Below are 17,025 nucleotides of genomic sequence, written 5' to 3' on the forward strand. Positions count from 1 at the left end.
CTTTAAAACGTTTTAAAGGTTTGCACCAAGTTCATGGCATTATAAATCCATGTCTTAAAATGAGTTGAATTCAGGACATTTATTTTATATTATAAAAGCACCATCCTGTAATGGGGCAGGAAATGAAGCTGCTTCAAGTCAGAACACAAAATAGACTCAACTTGTAAAACATGCTGACGGCAGCCCAGCTCCCCTGCCAGCTTCAGGGCATACTTCTGTCACTGAAAACGACTATTCAGATTGTAATGACTCTGACACATTCTAACCTTTGTACGAGCTGGAAATTCAAACACCTGTCTTTTATCACCAAATTCTAAATCAATACTTCTCAAACATGTTCTGGTGTCAGAACATATGAAACATCACGAGATGCTTTTAGAAAGCCCCATGGAATACTAATAAATTTAACTTTAAATTACTGCACATGTAAGTTTGAACTTAATCAAATACCATGTTAATAATATATATTTTAATGTGGCAGTGAGGTCAGGGCCAAACATTTAAGAAATATCTATAGAAGAAACATCTCATTGTAAAATGCTTTTCTACCAATTAGATTTTTCTTCCAACTTGATATTTTTAAAGTGGGATTATTCGATTTTATGTATGCAATGTAGTATAGCAAAAAAATGAACGTTTTCTCTTGAGAAAGACCTAGGCTTGAAACTGGCTTCACCGTTGACTGGTTATGTGTCCGTGGCCAGGTTATTAACCCCTCCAAGCTGCTGCTTATTAATAATATGAAATGACAGTGTCCATGTCACAGGAATGTTGGGTTTCGGTTTTGTCTTGTTGTTTTTGTTGTTTTGTAGTTGAAGATTTTAAATGTGTATCAAGGAAGACAGAATAGTGTAATGAACCCCACAATCAGCAACCCAAGTCCACTTTTGCTCCACCCACTATCTATTCACCCCCATTATTTTGAAGCAAATATAAAACATCATTTCTTCACTAAATATTTTCATGTGTATCTATAAAAGATACCTCCTTAACATATTCACAACACTGTTTTCACATCTTAAAAATTAACAATTGACAATATCAGTTTTCCAGTTTTCCTATAAATATCATAAATGGTATTGTAGTTTGTTTTCTGACTGTTGTTTGTTTGTTTGTCTGTTTATATCAAGATCCAAATAAGGTCCACACGTCACAATTGGTTGATACATATTTTAACTCTTGTTTAATCTTTCTGGCTCCCCATCTAGTCTCCTGTTTCCTTTGCAATTTCATTGCTGAAGAAACTGGATTATTTGTCCTGTAAAATTTCCCACTGTCTGGATTTTGGTGATTGCAAACCCACGGCTGAGTTTAACATGTTTCTCTGTATGCTGTATTCCTTACAAATGGGTAATTGGATCTAGAGCCTTGATTTTTTTGGAGGAAGGGTATAGAAGGCAAGAATACTTCATAAGTAGCATTCTGCTCTTCCCTCAGACATACAACATTTGGTTGTCTCTCTCTTTTTGTGGTGTTAGCAGCTGTTCACGTATCTATCTGTTCATTAGGGTTGCGAAATGGTGACATTCTCGTTTTATCATGCCTTCTTTACTTATTAACTGAAATATTTCTGTAAAGACAAATTTTCCTCATCTCCTATTTGGTCAACCAGTGGTATAGTTCATATAGAAAAGGCAAAATAAATGTTTGGGTGTTTTTCCTTTTATTTGTTTTCAATGTAATGAGTTGATTTCTTGCCACCAACATTGACAAACACATTTTAGTATCATCATAACTTTGGGATTTATACATAATTGACATGCTTAGATCCTTTGTAGCTTTTATTTTTATTGATGCTCAAATTGTCCCAATTTATTCTCATAAGAGTCTCTACAAGTTGACTCCTGAGTCCTCTTGATGAGACCCTAGTTAGTAGTCTTGACAGTTTCCTTGCTACCTGTTGGATACATGATGGCTCAGGCTAATTTTGCATATTTCCACCTCCAGACCTGGAATAAACTATTTTGCCACGGAGTCCTGGTTCCGTTTAAGTGGGAAATGGTATTTAGAGTCCATGACCTGGGTACTAGAGGTGTTCATTGCTGTTAAGTTGGCCATTTGGTTATCGTTCTTTTGCCTTTTCAGGGAAGAGGGGTAGGAAATATGTCCTCTTTGTGTTTTGTTTAAGACAATGCACCTTTAAGGAGTTTTTACATATACTTAAGATTTTAGGACTATAGAGTTTTTACTTAATTTCCTCTGTTTTACATTGTATCTCCTTTCTCCCACATCAAGAATATGGGTTCCCAAGAACACCAGAAATAAAAAAATAAAAAAACTTAGATGGTCACATTTTCAGTGTCCATTTGCTTCATCCCACATCACCCACACAGCAGCCTCAGAACCGCAATGTCAGCGCTGCCACCAACAATACAACTGCTGCAGAGAGTTTTCTAATTTTATGTGTAGTTCTCTTACCCTTGGATATACCCTACGTACAGCCAAACTAGTGTGTATTAAAGTCACTTGGAATAATTCTTTCTATGTGGTTAACACCACCAACTAGAAATACAGCTTTTTTGTTATTTCATTTTTATTTTTAGGGATTGTACTTTTTAAATATAATTTTGTTTTACAGATGATGTAAAATATTTGCATGACCCTAAAGCCAAGCGTATAAGGTAGGTGTACGCAGAGAAGTTTAGCTTCTATCACATCCCCTAAACTTTCTTTTCTCCCTTCACTTAAAACTAGGTTGTTTTTTTTAACTCTTCACAAATTTCATCCCATCTCTGGTCAGGGGCCATGCTGATCTTCTCCGTATCATCAGTTTAGTATGTGTGCTGCGGAAGCAAACACAGAGGACTGTTTTGGGGAGTAAATGGTAATTACAATGCACATGCCACACCTGATACAGTTCCTGCACTCAAAGGTTGCTTAATAAAGGGCAGCTAGAATCTTAATCTTACTTAAAAAAGGATAAGCCTCCTCTTCTCCAGTTTCAAGATCGAAGTTGCAAGAGTTACTCTGAGTACAATATTATTTCACATCACTCTATCCCACACCAGGCACACTACAGAGACTCAATTGATATTTGTTGAGGGACTGGAGGAATGAACGACTGCTCCTCCAAGCTGCTGCTGCTGTCCACACAGACATCAAGTACAAAGGGCTCTGTTCAAGGTACTACAATGTTTCACTGGAACAGTATGTTCAGAATTAGTTTTGTTAATAGGGAACAGTTTTATTTAATGTATATTTTAATGCATCATAGCTCTATTTGATACATATATATCTCTTAATGTAGCATAAACCTAATACAAAGGCAAAATTTTGAGTTAAAAATCTTGCCTTTTCCTAATTAGGAAGGAAAACTTAATCAATCATTTTGGCTTTTGCAGAATTACAAACTTTTTAGCATCAAATCCCAGAGGGAAGGAATTAAGAGAAGGATTCATCCAAATGGACTAGGAGCACTGTCCCTGTTGGTGGTCTGCCATGCGGAAAGAGTTGAGAATTGGAAGGAGAGCAGCCAGTGTCCAAAACCAAAGAACAAGCTGGTTCTCCAGCTAAGCCTTTGGACTAACAGTATTTGGAAGAAAGAATATTATTTGCTCACAGTTGTAGGGAAAGAGTAAAACATAGAAACAAATACATACACATACCCCCACACAAGAAAAAAACAAAAATAGACTATTATGACAAAAGATAATTCACATTTTTGAAGAATTTATTTTAGTCCTTTAAGCAAACTCAGAAATAAAGATTTAATTAGGATTTCTTCAAATCTTGTCACTCCTATTAATACAACAGACCTTCTAGCTATTCTGTGCCCATGGGAATTGCTGAAACGTCACACAGGCTTGCTCTAGAGTTGTTCTGGCTCTCAGAAGAGATTGGATGTCCATGTAAATAATTACACCTAGATGAAGCCTTGGGGCCCGGAGCAAAGGTGCGGGATTATGCTCCAAAGAGCAAGAAGAAACACCGTCAGGCTGAAGACGTTCCTGGAAAGCTACCTGGAGGCAAAGGTACCTAAGCTGGGGCACTGCAGGAAACGCAGACGTAAATGAAGAGCTCTGCATACTCCTAGCACAGGCACAGGTTGGAAAGGGAAAGCCGTGGCGTCCAGTCCAGCCAGAGCACAGGCCCCAGAGAGAAATGGGGACAAGGGAAGACAGGTAACCCAGGGCCCCGCTGGGTGGGGGCACTGATGCCAGTCTGCAGTTGAGCTATTTCAGAAGAAGAAACAGGGACCCACTAGAGGTTTTTGACAAGGAGTATAATCTTCAACAAACAGGTTTGTTGCACACTTTCTTTGTGCCAGGCTGTGGAGTACTATCTTGGGGCAATATTGATGAAAGACAGTGTCCCTGCTTCTAAGGGGCCCAGAGCCTAGTGAAAGAGACAGTGGGGGAAGCAATCACTGTGCTGGGAGCATAGGATACAGAATTAATGTGAGAACCTCAAAGTGGGTGAAGGAAGACTTGATGGAGAAAGTACTCAATTAGTTAAACTCTGCTCTGGGAAGGCAGGTATGTGTTACATTATACACATTAATTTCCACATAACTCAAATGTAGTCATGTATGCAGCCATGTAGTATTAACTTTTAGAAACGGAAAGCTGTCCAAAGTAGTCATGCATGTGTGCATGTACAGAATGACGCATGTAATTGCAACAGTTTCTGGGAAGAGGCAACATTAAGGGCCATCAGTCACTGTCCTGGGCTATCACTGCAGACCCTGGAGATGTGAGGCTCAACAGAAACTACTCCAAAGCTCACATCTTGGATTGTGTTTTCTTGAAACGGTTCAGGATGCAGCATCCTCACAGGGTTTGTTATTTGGATAAGTCAGTCACCCAGATCAGCACTAGGAATGCAAGCTGGCCCAGGGCACTGTTTCAGCACACCTGCCACCTCCTGCTGCCCATGAAGGCTACAGGGGGTTAGGAGGTGGGAAATAGTATAAGAAAAAAAATCCCAGGATACTTTACAAAGAAAGGAGGGAAGGAAAGCAAAGCAAGCAAAGAAAGAAAAGGGGGGGGGGACACAGAAAGCCAGCAGGTGGACCTAATCTCACCTGGGCGTAGAAGTGGAGGTGGAGATGGTATCAGAGATTTACCTGATGAAGTAACAACTGAGCTGAAGGATGAGCAAGGGTTATGCGAAATGGCAGGGCAGAGGAACGGGGTATAAAAAGCAGATGTTCCAAGCAAACAGGACAATTTCTGCAAAGGCTGCAGCTGAAGAAGAGCCACGTGAAGGCAGAGGAAATGTGAAAGCGCCATCAGTACCCGGCCTAGAAACTCACTGGACAGCGACACGTACAGTGCCCAAGTCGGGCAGCCTAACGGCCACACACCTGTGCCCCACGCACCCTTGGGATGTACCGGCAAGCACAACAGCCAGCAGTGCCCAGGCCTCAGGGCCACTGGCCTCACTGGAGAACTCTAGCCCAAGAATGGACATTGTAGTCCAGGCTAGAAGGTAGGGTGAAAACTGGGACTATCTCAGTGCCAGGAAAACCAGGACAGTTGGCCACTCTAGAACTGTGCCAGAGTCGGTCTCAGACTCAGAATAAGAGTCTCTAAACATAGAGAACAACACGCTACCTTCAAGACACTTCTCTACCTGGCCCAGGCACCCGTATGGCAGAGCCACTTTCCCCATCATCTGAAGAGCCCTAAAGATGCTCTTCCAGACCCAAGAAACATGGTCCTGCGTGTTAAAACCCCAGGCATGAGCAGACAAAAGCATCCACTGACAGACCCGAGTCCCGCAGAGACTTAGCCCACCAGGAACCTCTTGCAAACTATGCCTGCACTTTTGTGATGTAGGCCAGAATTGGCCAAACAAAAGGAAATATTTCCAAACAAGCCAATCAAAACATAATGTCTCAAATCCCTTGTGATAGGGAATAAATTCCATTATTGCTTCTACATCTAGCCCGTCCAAATTCAGCTTGGAGAGGATCAGCGCAGTCTTTTCTTGCCTCGTAGGGCTTTCTCTTGCCTGGCTAGCAAATCAGCTCAGGTTTGCCTTGTGTTGCTGTTGATCTTTGTTTTATGCCTTGACAAAAGAAAGAAATAAGATGTTTCCACCCAGAACTCACCTGCCACTACTTCCCATTCTTATAGTGAGCCTGCAAGCCCAGTTTCCTGACCCAAGCCCTGTATTTTCTCCAGATAGCAGATAGTAACAAAACCCACGGCCTTTACAATACCTGAGAAGGACAGGTCACAACAGAATCCCAGCCAGGCATTCATTTAAGGAAAACACACATTCAGTAGCAGAGACATTGTTTAGTAGGAAGAAGTGATGAACATGGTCAAAGAACTGAAGATGATCACAGGTGACGCTGAGAGTCCCCACTAGTGAGGCTGTATTTCACGGCTAGGTGATCTTCTGTGGCAGAGCTCAGAAGGCCATCTGAGTATAAGACAGGGAAAGCCACCACGCTGTGGAGATCCAGATCTAGAGCTCTGAGGGGCTGGTGCCCTGGAAAACTATGCACAGAAGGGGAGGGATGACACTGATTTGAAAGTCCACACAGGTAGGAGACCTAGAGATGCTGGAAGGTGACAGATCACCTGGGAGGAGCTGAGGGATAAGAGACTTAGACGTCCTTTTGAGGTCAAAAAGTAGGCAGGTAGCACAAGAGTGCACAGGAGAAGAGGGGAAGCCAGAAATTTGAGAGAAGCTGCAGATTTTAATATTTCTAAGGCAGAGTAGTTTGAAAAATAACAAGGTGCAGGCTGGACACTTGGAACAGTGGCTGGAGTAGAATGTGGCTGAAGATGCTGGAGCCAGAGAGATCCGGAAAGGATGGGGATGGACTGGAGCTTGGGTTGTGTATAATCCCTGAACGCTCCCTCTTCCTCTTTTGGAAGAAAGAGGTACAGTGATAATCAGGTCATGAGGACTTTGGTGAATGCTCAGACCGGTGAGTTAGATGGGTGACACAAGCCTGCCAGGAAGCAGCAGTAGGGACTCAGATAAGGTCAGCCTCACTTCAAGCTGCGTGACCACTGGGGCATGAGGCACAGCAGACTCCCCGGTGAGGGCTGCAGGGGGTTTTCAGTTGAAGCGGGAAGTGGGAAGTCAGGGAAGTCAGGGCATGGGGTTTGTTGACCGTGAGAGGACAATGGAAAGTATTGGGGAGGCATCAATAACCACAGGGTAAAGCAGAGGAAGTGTGGAAAGCAAGGCACAAAGGGATGGCTGGAGAGGAGACAATGAGAGAAAAGCCTACATGTTTTCTTTCATCCAGGGATTGTGCAAGGCAGAGCTGAGTTGTTCCAAACGACCTAGTCTGAAAGCACTTGAAGACTGAGGATTTTGAGTCAGGACTGGTCTGATCTCAGAGAGAATGTCACCAAGGGCCCCGGCAGGATGGCGCTGTCCCTCAGCATTCTTGACTGCAGGAAGAGTCCTTTAGGGAGAGCTGGGTGTGCGTCTGTCTGAAACTTCCCCACCCTATGCCCACCATTTAACCCATGGGGTGAAAAGTGATAAAAATTACAGTGCCCCAAGTATGAGTCTAGGAAGACAACATTAAAAGAGGAAAATGTCTGTGTAGTTCAAATGCTGGATACTGAACTTCTGCTGACAGATGTGATTCTTTCATGCTTGAGAAATAACTGGTTTGTGAAAAGCTCAATGACAGTGAAATTCAGAGTTCACATGTGCCAGAGTTGGTCAGAACAGCATGTACGATTGCATGTGCAATGTGCATGGATTTGCTGTATGCCTGAACAAGGAACAGAGTACAAGTTATTCCGATTAATTGTCCTTGTCTTCCCCTAACAGACCATGAGCTTGCTTTCTTGTTAGATCGCTAAATCTTTGGAATATTTAAGCAGCATAACTACATTTGACCAAGATTACTCACTAACAAAGGAATGAACTATTCAAACTCCAATGGCTTGCTGCTTAAAAACATTATATGCACAGGCCAGAAACAACACGGAAACTCTCCTATGTGGAGACCACGTAAGTGGCTCATTTTGACCAGTCAAGAAGATGACAATACCCTATAGACCCAGGGGCTATGTCCATTTTCCTTTACCAGAAATTTCAGAGGTTGGTATAAACTGTCCAAGCTAAAAACTATTACATAAATAACTTGGAAACATCAAGTGATATTTCTGAGGCCTGCCAACAGTTTAACCACAATGAAGTTCCTGGCCAAGATATTCATGAAAAGTTCGGAAGAAGTTACTTTGAGAAAGATGTACTCACAGCAAACAGATTTCTTCTCTTTAGAAAGAATGCATAAATCAATAGTTAAATAAGGAAAAGGAAAATTAGGTTTGTCATAATAGTATAAGAAAAAAGACATTTAAAAGAAATTTAGAAATAAGACTACACAAAGACTTCATTATTAATATATTATTGTTATTACCAGTATTAAAAATTCATTCAAACATTTCTCTCATACTTTTCCTACCCACAGATTAGATGTAAAAATGTCTTAACTGAGCTTAAGGGCAAAGAACAGACACTTGGATTTGCTACTGCCTGGCTGTGTGATCTTGGACAAGACACTGCTCCTCTCTGGGGCTCACAGTCCTCACCTGAAAAACCAGAATCCCTACTTCTTTTCAACTCTGATATGCTACGATTCCCAACGCCTGCCAGGGCCACACATCCAGCACTCTGCCTCCTTGGCAATAGAAATAGCAAAGAAAATACAGTTTGGAGAGGCATTTTGAAACAAGAAATCATACAAAGAGGCAGTCAATGACTTCCCAAAAAGGAAAGAAAAGGGGCAACGATGACTCTATCTATGATGTCACAAGGCCTTTTAAGATTTTACAAACACAGAATTTTACCAACACAGACTTTTACAAGTATAGACTGATACACACCAGAATCTGGATGTGACTTTAAGAAAGTAACTGAAATTCTTAAAAAGGATGCCTGTTTAAAGCAGGGGTGAGGGATTGGGGGAGACACTAGAAGTTGGAATTTAGGAGTTAAAAGTGAGTAGGAGAAAGCAGCAGGAGGCAGTAAGAATTTGAAAATCAAGAGGTCACTGAAAGCAATGGTAGATCAGAGTATAGGTAAAAGCATTCTAATCTGAAAAAAATCTTAAATCCACTTAAATGTGGTCAAGGAGGGACAAAACAAATGCCAAATCAGGCAGGGCCTCCTTCCCAGGAGTCTAAAGAAGAGTGAGATGTTTATGGGGGAGAAGGGATGATGGGGTATAAACAGATGTAAAAGGACCTCACCAACATGAGGTCAAGGTGGTTCTCTTTGAAATGGCTCCAAGCTTACATTAGCGGGATTTATCCTTGGTTAATTTTAGGAAAACCAGAACCCACCACTCACTGAATATCCACCCTTGTTCTCCATGGTTGGAATCCAAGTTATTAACCTTTTTCCTGCCTTTTGGCGCCCTGTAGTCCAAAAGTGGCAAGGTCAACAGTGCACCCACGTGCACATAGATAAAGACAATTCATGGACCATAGAAATAATGTACATACGAGACGCTGATTTCTAAGCTACCCACTGCTCATGCTCAACCTCCTTCAACCCACGGTGGCTGCCCACGAGGAGGAAGCCTACCACAGCAGATCCATCAGGTCTAAGATGACACACCTTCCACTTTCCCCTATGCTTAACAGAGACTAAAAATAGATAAGTACAAGAATATTTGCGTAAAACGAGAGTTTTCCTAACTTTAAAAAAATGACCTCTAATGGAGAAACACTAAGCCTATCACAGATTTTTAAACCAGTGTCCATGATAAAGCTCCAAGGTTAAGTCTTCAGCCAGTTGAAGTAAGGTAAAGACGGCAAACACCCTCACCACCCTCTTTTCCCAGAAAGAGACCTAGGCGGAGAGTGACAGCGCAGCTCTCCAAAAATGCCTGAGTCAGCAACGAAAAGAACAAAGTGTAGAATGTAAGACTCTGCTCCCTAGAACCAACCAACACTCAGCTGTTTGCCTACGAACAGGTCCCCTATGGGACAAAACTCCAAAACCACTATGAGGAATGACAAAAGAATCTACCCGAGAGACTGTCTGGCTAATAACTCTTTCAACCACAACCTTCTCAGCCAGTTATCCCGAACGAATACATTCTAGCTACCTCATAAGCCTGATGCAACCAAGTGCTAGAATACTTTCTTTCTAAGAACGTGCTCAGCCAGTGGGAAGTCGGTGACATTTTAATTTCAGCTAACATGTTGCACCCAGACTTTGAAAAATTGTGACGTCTGTTAAAAACTGGGGAGGAATGATACGCCTATAGATGCTATCAGCGTTGCTAATTCCAAATTCCTGGAGGAGCTGGGAATGAGTTGATAAAGCAACCCATTAATGTTAAATCATCCTCTGTGCTCTGCTAAGTTCCCCAAAACTCTACTGACTATAACAGAGGAATCAGAGTTCTCAGGAAAGGAGGTAATTTTCCAGGCGAGTCCTCTGAAAGAAGCAGCTGGATATACTGCGGCTTGCAGTGGAACGGCTTTAGTTTTTCAAATAACCATCTGGGTGTCCCTGACTAAGTCATTTGCACATTCGAAATCCCTGTTTTCTTGACTTGTCAAATGCAGCATTTGGGCCAAAATCTCCACCAGCTGTAAAATTCTATAATTCTCTAGGCAATAGTTTGCTGCGTTGCTGGCAAGGCTGCCCTGATAATCAGAATGATCCAATTAACACTCTGCAATGTGGAACATTCTATTCGTAGTTTCAAAAAACAGACTATTTTGGAATGGAAGGAGTTCAGATCATGAAATCCAGTCACTTTGTTTTTTAAAACAAATAAAGAATCTGAGGCCCAAAGATGTTAAATAACTCTATTAAATTGTAAGCTAGTTAGTGGCAGAAGCAAGACTAAGGCAGCCTGAGTAGTCCTGTTTGCACCAAACCGCACCGTTGCCCGGTTGGCTTCAGACCGCACACCGGAAGCTGCGCCGCGCACGCCCCCTGTGATCCACAGTGTGGCGTGTGCACCTCCCCTTAAACGCTGCCTAAGTCACCGCTGTTCTTCGCTGGTCTCAGGCTTATTAGTTTTCCAGGCACCTAATCCAGGAGACATTTGAAGAACGACCTGAAGGTCTTCATGAAAATGTGCCCAGGATAAAATACTTTTAAAAGTCCTATGAGGTTTGTCTGAAAGAGCAAATATCTACACACCATCCGCTTGCTTCCCATTTTATCAAATGAGTATTTTATAGGCAGGAAGATCCTAGTGAACCCATGTCTGACCCAACAACTTTAGAAACCAGACTGCAGCCTCAATCGCATAAACACTTCGTCGCTTTGGCTCCAGGCCACTGTGACAGCAGGCCAGCACCTCTGGTATATGTCTGGAGACTCCACAGGTAGGTACCTACACCACCTGACAGCACAGGTCCCGCCCTGCCAGCAACTCACACAGACCCTGCACCTACCTCTGGCTGTGGACTGCCTGAGGCTGCTGGGGTACCACAGAGGCTACGCTGGAAAACTGCCCCCACCACTTCACCAGGCGTGGAATCTTTGAAGGGACTGCTCTGAAAACTGTTTAAGGACAACCTGGGAATTTCTGTGCGGGAGCAATGCCCCATGCCACCCAGTGTGCTGCCATTTGTTCCAACATGAGACAATTTGTTCCAAAGAGTACAACTGGCTGCTAGACATTAAACTCCATATGATGTCGGATTCAGTGACTTGGTCGAATCTCTCAGACATAATGACGTGTGAGACAAGCCAGACACAAATGAGTACGTGCTGTATGAGTCCAACTCTCTAAAATCAAAATAAAATAAAAAGCAGACACCACCAGTCTATTATGCTGATCAAAGTCCACATGGTGGCTACTTCTTGGGTAGGGCATATTGATGGGACGGCAGCACAAAGAGCCTCCTGGATGCTGGAAATGTTTGATTTCTTGATCTAGGTGGTAGTGACACATGTGTAAAAATATTTAAGAATTCATCAAGCTCTGTACTTCAGATATGTGTGCATTGTACTGTATGTATATCTCAATAAAAAATTAATTAAAAATATCATTTAAATAGAGAATAAACTTCTTCCTTTCCTTAGCATATCTGAGATTTTCTGAATCAAGTGTGTGTATTTATTGGGTTATTATTAGTAATAACAATAGCTAAATTAAATGCCTATATGGGCCAGGCCCTGTGCAGGGAGATTTACATAAATTATCTCCTTCAAGTCCTCAAAAACCCTCCATAAGGTAGATACCACCTATATCTCCATTTCTCAGATGAGAAGAATGAGGGGCAGAGAAGTGAAAGAACTTGTCCAAAGTCACACAACAAATACAAGGGAAGAACTGGGATTTGAACCCAAAGTAGTCTGCCTCTAGAGCCTTTGTTCCTAATTGATCTTAATGTGTTGTCATATGCTGCAGGATAAGGGGATTTTTTTTAAGTTTGATGATATTTAATTGGTTTTACATTTTCCCCAGTGCCTGAGAAGCCCCTTAACCTTATGACGTAGTTTGCAAGTTCAGCATTAAGAGGAAAGAGAAGCACAGCTTGGGTGATGGGTCTAACAGCCTTGTAACTGCTTAAGTTCTGGGGTTCATTCAGGAAACATACCTCGTTCAGGCCAAGGGCCGGTTTTCCTTGCCCTTAGTAGGGGAAAGTGGGTGCCACTATTGGCTTGTGATAGTTTGACATTATTTCTTTCCCTTAAAAGAGACACATGGTGGGGGCAGCACAGAGTGTTTTATATGCTATTCACTGGAGCTTTCTGGAACACTGTGTCCTCGGACGAAATTTCCACAGCATGCCACACGCTTTTAAGATCTGCTTTAGACCTTCTGAAAAGATGAAGGAGGCTTGTTTTCCTCTTTCCCTAGTTTTTATATTGTTATATTAAATATAATGTATCTGTGGAACCTAGAGAAGGCATTAACCACTCTTTAATTATAAAGTGCGTAGCTTGTTATTTTCCAGACACACTTTTTTTTATCTTTTATGGCCTTCTCAATTAGTTTCTCTGAAGTTCTTATATGAAAACCTGTTGGATCATTGATTTTTGTATTAAAAGGAACCATAAATTATAGACCCTCTAAAAATCCATGGTGGGGGTGGGGGAGGCAGAAGGCAACTTAATGATGTTTTAGGGCCTATTTGTAACCAGGCCCACAATATAAATTTGCTTGGGTTCCAAAATGTTAATACAGGGTTGTCCCCAACCCCACCCCAGCTCCTTACAATGACTATTGATGCACTCACTGTTCAAGCAACTTGAAAAAGTGATTAAATGATGAAATTTTCAATAAGAAATTGGTCTCATCCCACCTCTGCCCCAGTGACATGTATAGCTCCCTTCCAGCGGGGCTCTGCTAGGTCACAGCCCTGCCCCTCACCCAGGCCCAGCTCCAGAGCCAAACCCACCAGGAGCAAGTCACTGAGCAGCAGTCGCAAGGATCAAGAGTAAGTCGTGCCTCCCCCGAGCTGGGATGCAGGGTGCTTAGGGTGCTGGATAACATACTTCCCTACCTGCCCTCCGTGTTCTTCCGTTCTCCACCAATGATGCTCTACAAGACTTTCATCTTCCTCCCAGCCCATGTCCAGCACTCTGCCTCACTCCCACCCCAGGTCTGGGTCCCACTCCTGGTCACATCTTGGATCTACCGAAGTTGACAGAATGAATTTCCCAGAGCTGCTCCTTCTGAGTAATGTCTTTTCCTCTAACTAGGCCTTACCTAAATCAAACCATAACACGTTGGCCTTGGCTATACAGCTGAGGACAGCACAGCTGGCCTCTGTCACTGGCCACCTTCCTCCACTCCATCTGGGGCCATGAGAAAGTGACCTCACCTAGCTTCTCATCTGCACTTGGGCCCTGTAGGTGCCAAGATCTTCCAGGCCCACCAAGGCCCCATGTCACCTTAAATCCCACCCAGTGGGTTTGCACCACTGCCCCATAAATTCAGGCTCTATCAGCCAGAAACCTCTGCATTTGGCAAAAATGACATTCTCTGTTTCAACAAGTTGTGAGTGATTTAAAAGATACATAATCTTACTGCTGCTAAGGCATCCATGTGAATTGAGCATGGAAGGGAGTCGAGTGTTCGGCTTCAGCATCTCAGCCAAGCATGGCCTTGTTCTCCAGTTAGGCTTCTGGAAGTGGTGTAAACACACACACACATGCACAAAGGCATACACATTTTGTTCCTTTCTGAAAATAGGCTTGGAGAAAGAAAAAAAAAATACTAAAAGCTAAGAGGGCAAAGACGTGATGCTTACTCAGAAAACAGAACTCTAGAATAATTTCAGAATTGAATAATAAATTTGGCAATAGCTAAAATGAACAGATCCATCATATATTTCTGATGGAAATAAGAAAAAGTGGTTCTCAAGCACATGCTCCCACCAGAGCAAGAACTGCACATGGTATAGGAGTCATAAGCAAACATGGGCAATCCAGAGGCCTCGGGATCCTTCAGGAATGTCGGGGGCCTGCTGTGTTAGCACTGCCAAGAGGAAAATATAATTATTTTGAAGGTGCTGTTGAGACAGTGTTTCCTGCCCACTGGCAAATAGCAAAGCCAAAGGTAGGTTCTCATATGATGTTCTTACCTGGTCGTCATAGCGATAAGTGAGGAACTGCTCCCCTGTTGTGTCCTCCAGAAAACTTCCCTGAGGAGAGAGTGCGAACTCAGGAAGGAAGTAGGCTCCAGGAGACTTCTCTGCTGTGGTCTGAAAGGCAAGATCACCTGGTCACAAAAAGGGCTCCAGTAAGGACTCCCTGGCAGGCAAAGTCCAAACTGGACACTCCAGGAGAATGAACTCACTAAAAGTTATGCCAAGAAGAGGAAAGGGAAGTTCCCTCTGTCGTCAAAGACCACGTGAGGCCCACCAGGCATCTGTGTGGGGCGCTGCTAGGCCAGGTCACCACACTGGCCTGACTCAAACTGGCACACGTGGTTCATTCCCTGACATCGGCCTTTCCCTACCCCCTCCTCCCGCCACTCTCCACCTTCCAGCAATTCAACCACTGGGCAGTTAACTTCAAGTTTTGCAGTTTCAGATCTATTGTTTTTAGATTTCCTTTCTTCCCTCCTTCCTTCCTTCCCTCCTTCCTTCCTTCTTCCCTTCCTTCCTTTTTTGTTTGTGAAAGAGTGGAAAACAAAATTTTTTTCCCATACTTCAACAGAAATATATGTTCATCATAGAAACTTCGGAAAACACAAACAAGCACAAAAGACAATAAAAATCACCCATAATTCCTCAACCTGTTGTAACTACTTTTAATTGTTTGGGTGTATTTCCTTTGCAACTTTTTTCTTATATTGTTTTTTATGTTTACACAAAAATCCAAGGTTAAATAAACACGGGTTTTGCAGAAAGACTGCGTTTGGTTGGTGGAAAGCTCATACCTTGGCATCTGAATTTTTAGACTAAAGTTCTAATAGTTGGGGTCTGAGGGAAGCTGGGAAGAAGGGAGTGTGCCTTGGATGTGACGGCCTAACAGACTTGCCACCACCATGCTAGCACCTTCTCCTGCGAGAGCCCATCGAGGGGAACTGTGAGGTGCATGGTGCTCCCCGGTCATTGCCTTGATGAGTTCAAGGAGGAAAGCAATGGAGGAGGCAGAATCCCCAGCACTCAGCTCCACCCAGTCAGAAAACATGGATCTACAACTATGCCCCCAGCTGGAAACCTCACTCCCCCTGCTTGCGAAGGAATGAGTAAGAAATAGAGGGAAAGGCCACAGGTGTTACTCTAAGGAGGAGCAGGAAATAGATGTAGTCCTCTAATACCTCCACTGCCCCCATGGACTCATTCCCAAACCACAACAGGAGCTATGGTTGAAGCAAGAATACCCCTTTGAACACTGCATTTTAAAAAGCAAAGTCAACACAGGATAACTTTGTTAAGGAACACAGAAGAGATAACTTCACCAGACTAGATAATCTAGACAGCACTAGACTCTTAAAATAAATTCAAGATTTTCTTATTAAACTTTATTTACATGAGAGATTTAGTACAAATATTGTTAATCGCCTCTATTGGCTTCAGAATTCATAGATTCATAATTTTAAATGCTTAAACAGACCTTGGAGAAGTCATCTCGGTCAAACTCTTTATTCCACAAATGCATAAAGATCTGGGACCTAGGCAACTTCTCAATTCCCACAGAGCCAGGCCTAGAGCCAGGGCTGGAACCTGTTAGCAGCCATGTGTAAAGACCCAGGCAGATCCATTTAGTTGACCATGCATTCAACACACACTTGCCTGGCATCATTCTAAGTGCTATGGATACAGTGAGGAACAGCAAAGATCAGATTCCTATTTTCGGGGAGGTTACATTCTAGTGGCAAGGGATACATAATAGAATAAGTAAACAAATATATAAGCAAGAAAATTAAGGTTTTAAGTGCTCTAAAGGAAATACACAGAATGATAGGAGAATAAAGTTCCGGAAGGGCTGTTTCATTTTAGAAAAGATGGTCAGTAAAGGCACCCCTGAGAAGGTAAGATTTCAGACATAACTAAAGCATAACAAGGAGCCAGTTGTGCACACAGTCAAGGATGACTATTCCTGGCAAAAAGAAGGGCAAGTACCAAAGCCCTAAAGGGGAAAGGAGATCAGTGTGGCCGGACTCAGCGTGGACAAGTAAGAGAGGCATGAAGTAGAGAAAGGAAGGAAGATCCGGAATGATCACAGGCATGTGGGCCACAGCAAGGGGTGGGAGAACCATGGGTGAGTGAGTATTTAAACCACACTGATGGCTTTGTGCACAAGGGGCTAACGGGAGGCAAATGGAATCATACAGACTAGCTGGAAGGCTGTTGATATGAATCCAGGCAAGACGGGACGGCTCCTTGGGCCGGGATGATGGCAGTGGAGAGAGGTGGATGGAGTAGGAGAACCAACAAGACTTACAGATGAGGGAGAAGGAGAAAGAAATCAGGATACTTCTGGGCTTTGGCTTGAGCAACGGGCTGTAAAGGAACACAACGGATGGGTAGCCAAGAGGCAGGAATGGATTTGTTGGAGAGAGGTAGACTCAATAGTTCTGTTTGAGTCTCATTAAGTTTGAGATGTCCATGAGACATTCACGGGGAGAGTTTGAGTTGGCTGCTCAATAGGCAAATATGGAGC

The 17,025-nt window shown here is 43.0% G+C and overlaps 1 protein-coding gene across 1 annotated transcript in view; it reads right to left on the reverse strand.

Annotated features, from left to right (window-relative positions):
• ADAMTSL3 (ADAMTS like 3) overlaps positions 1-17,025 on the reverse strand; it is a 276,104-nt gene that overhangs the window by 219,876 nt on the left and 39,203 nt on the right. Inside the window, exon 3 of the mRNA XM_045561569.1 lies at positions 14,496-14,615. Coding sequence (XP_045417525.1) covers positions 14,496-14,615 — 120 coding nt within the window. The remainder of the gene's footprint in view (positions 1-14,495; positions 14,616-17,025) is intronic.

The sequence above is a fragment of the Lemur catta genome, chromosome 9, assembly GCF_020740605.2.
Source record: "Lemur catta isolate mLemCat1 chromosome 9, mLemCat1.pri, whole genome shotgun sequence".
In the NCBI taxonomy this organism is placed as follows: Eukaryota; Metazoa; Chordata; class Mammalia; order Primates; family Lemuridae; genus Lemur; species Lemur catta.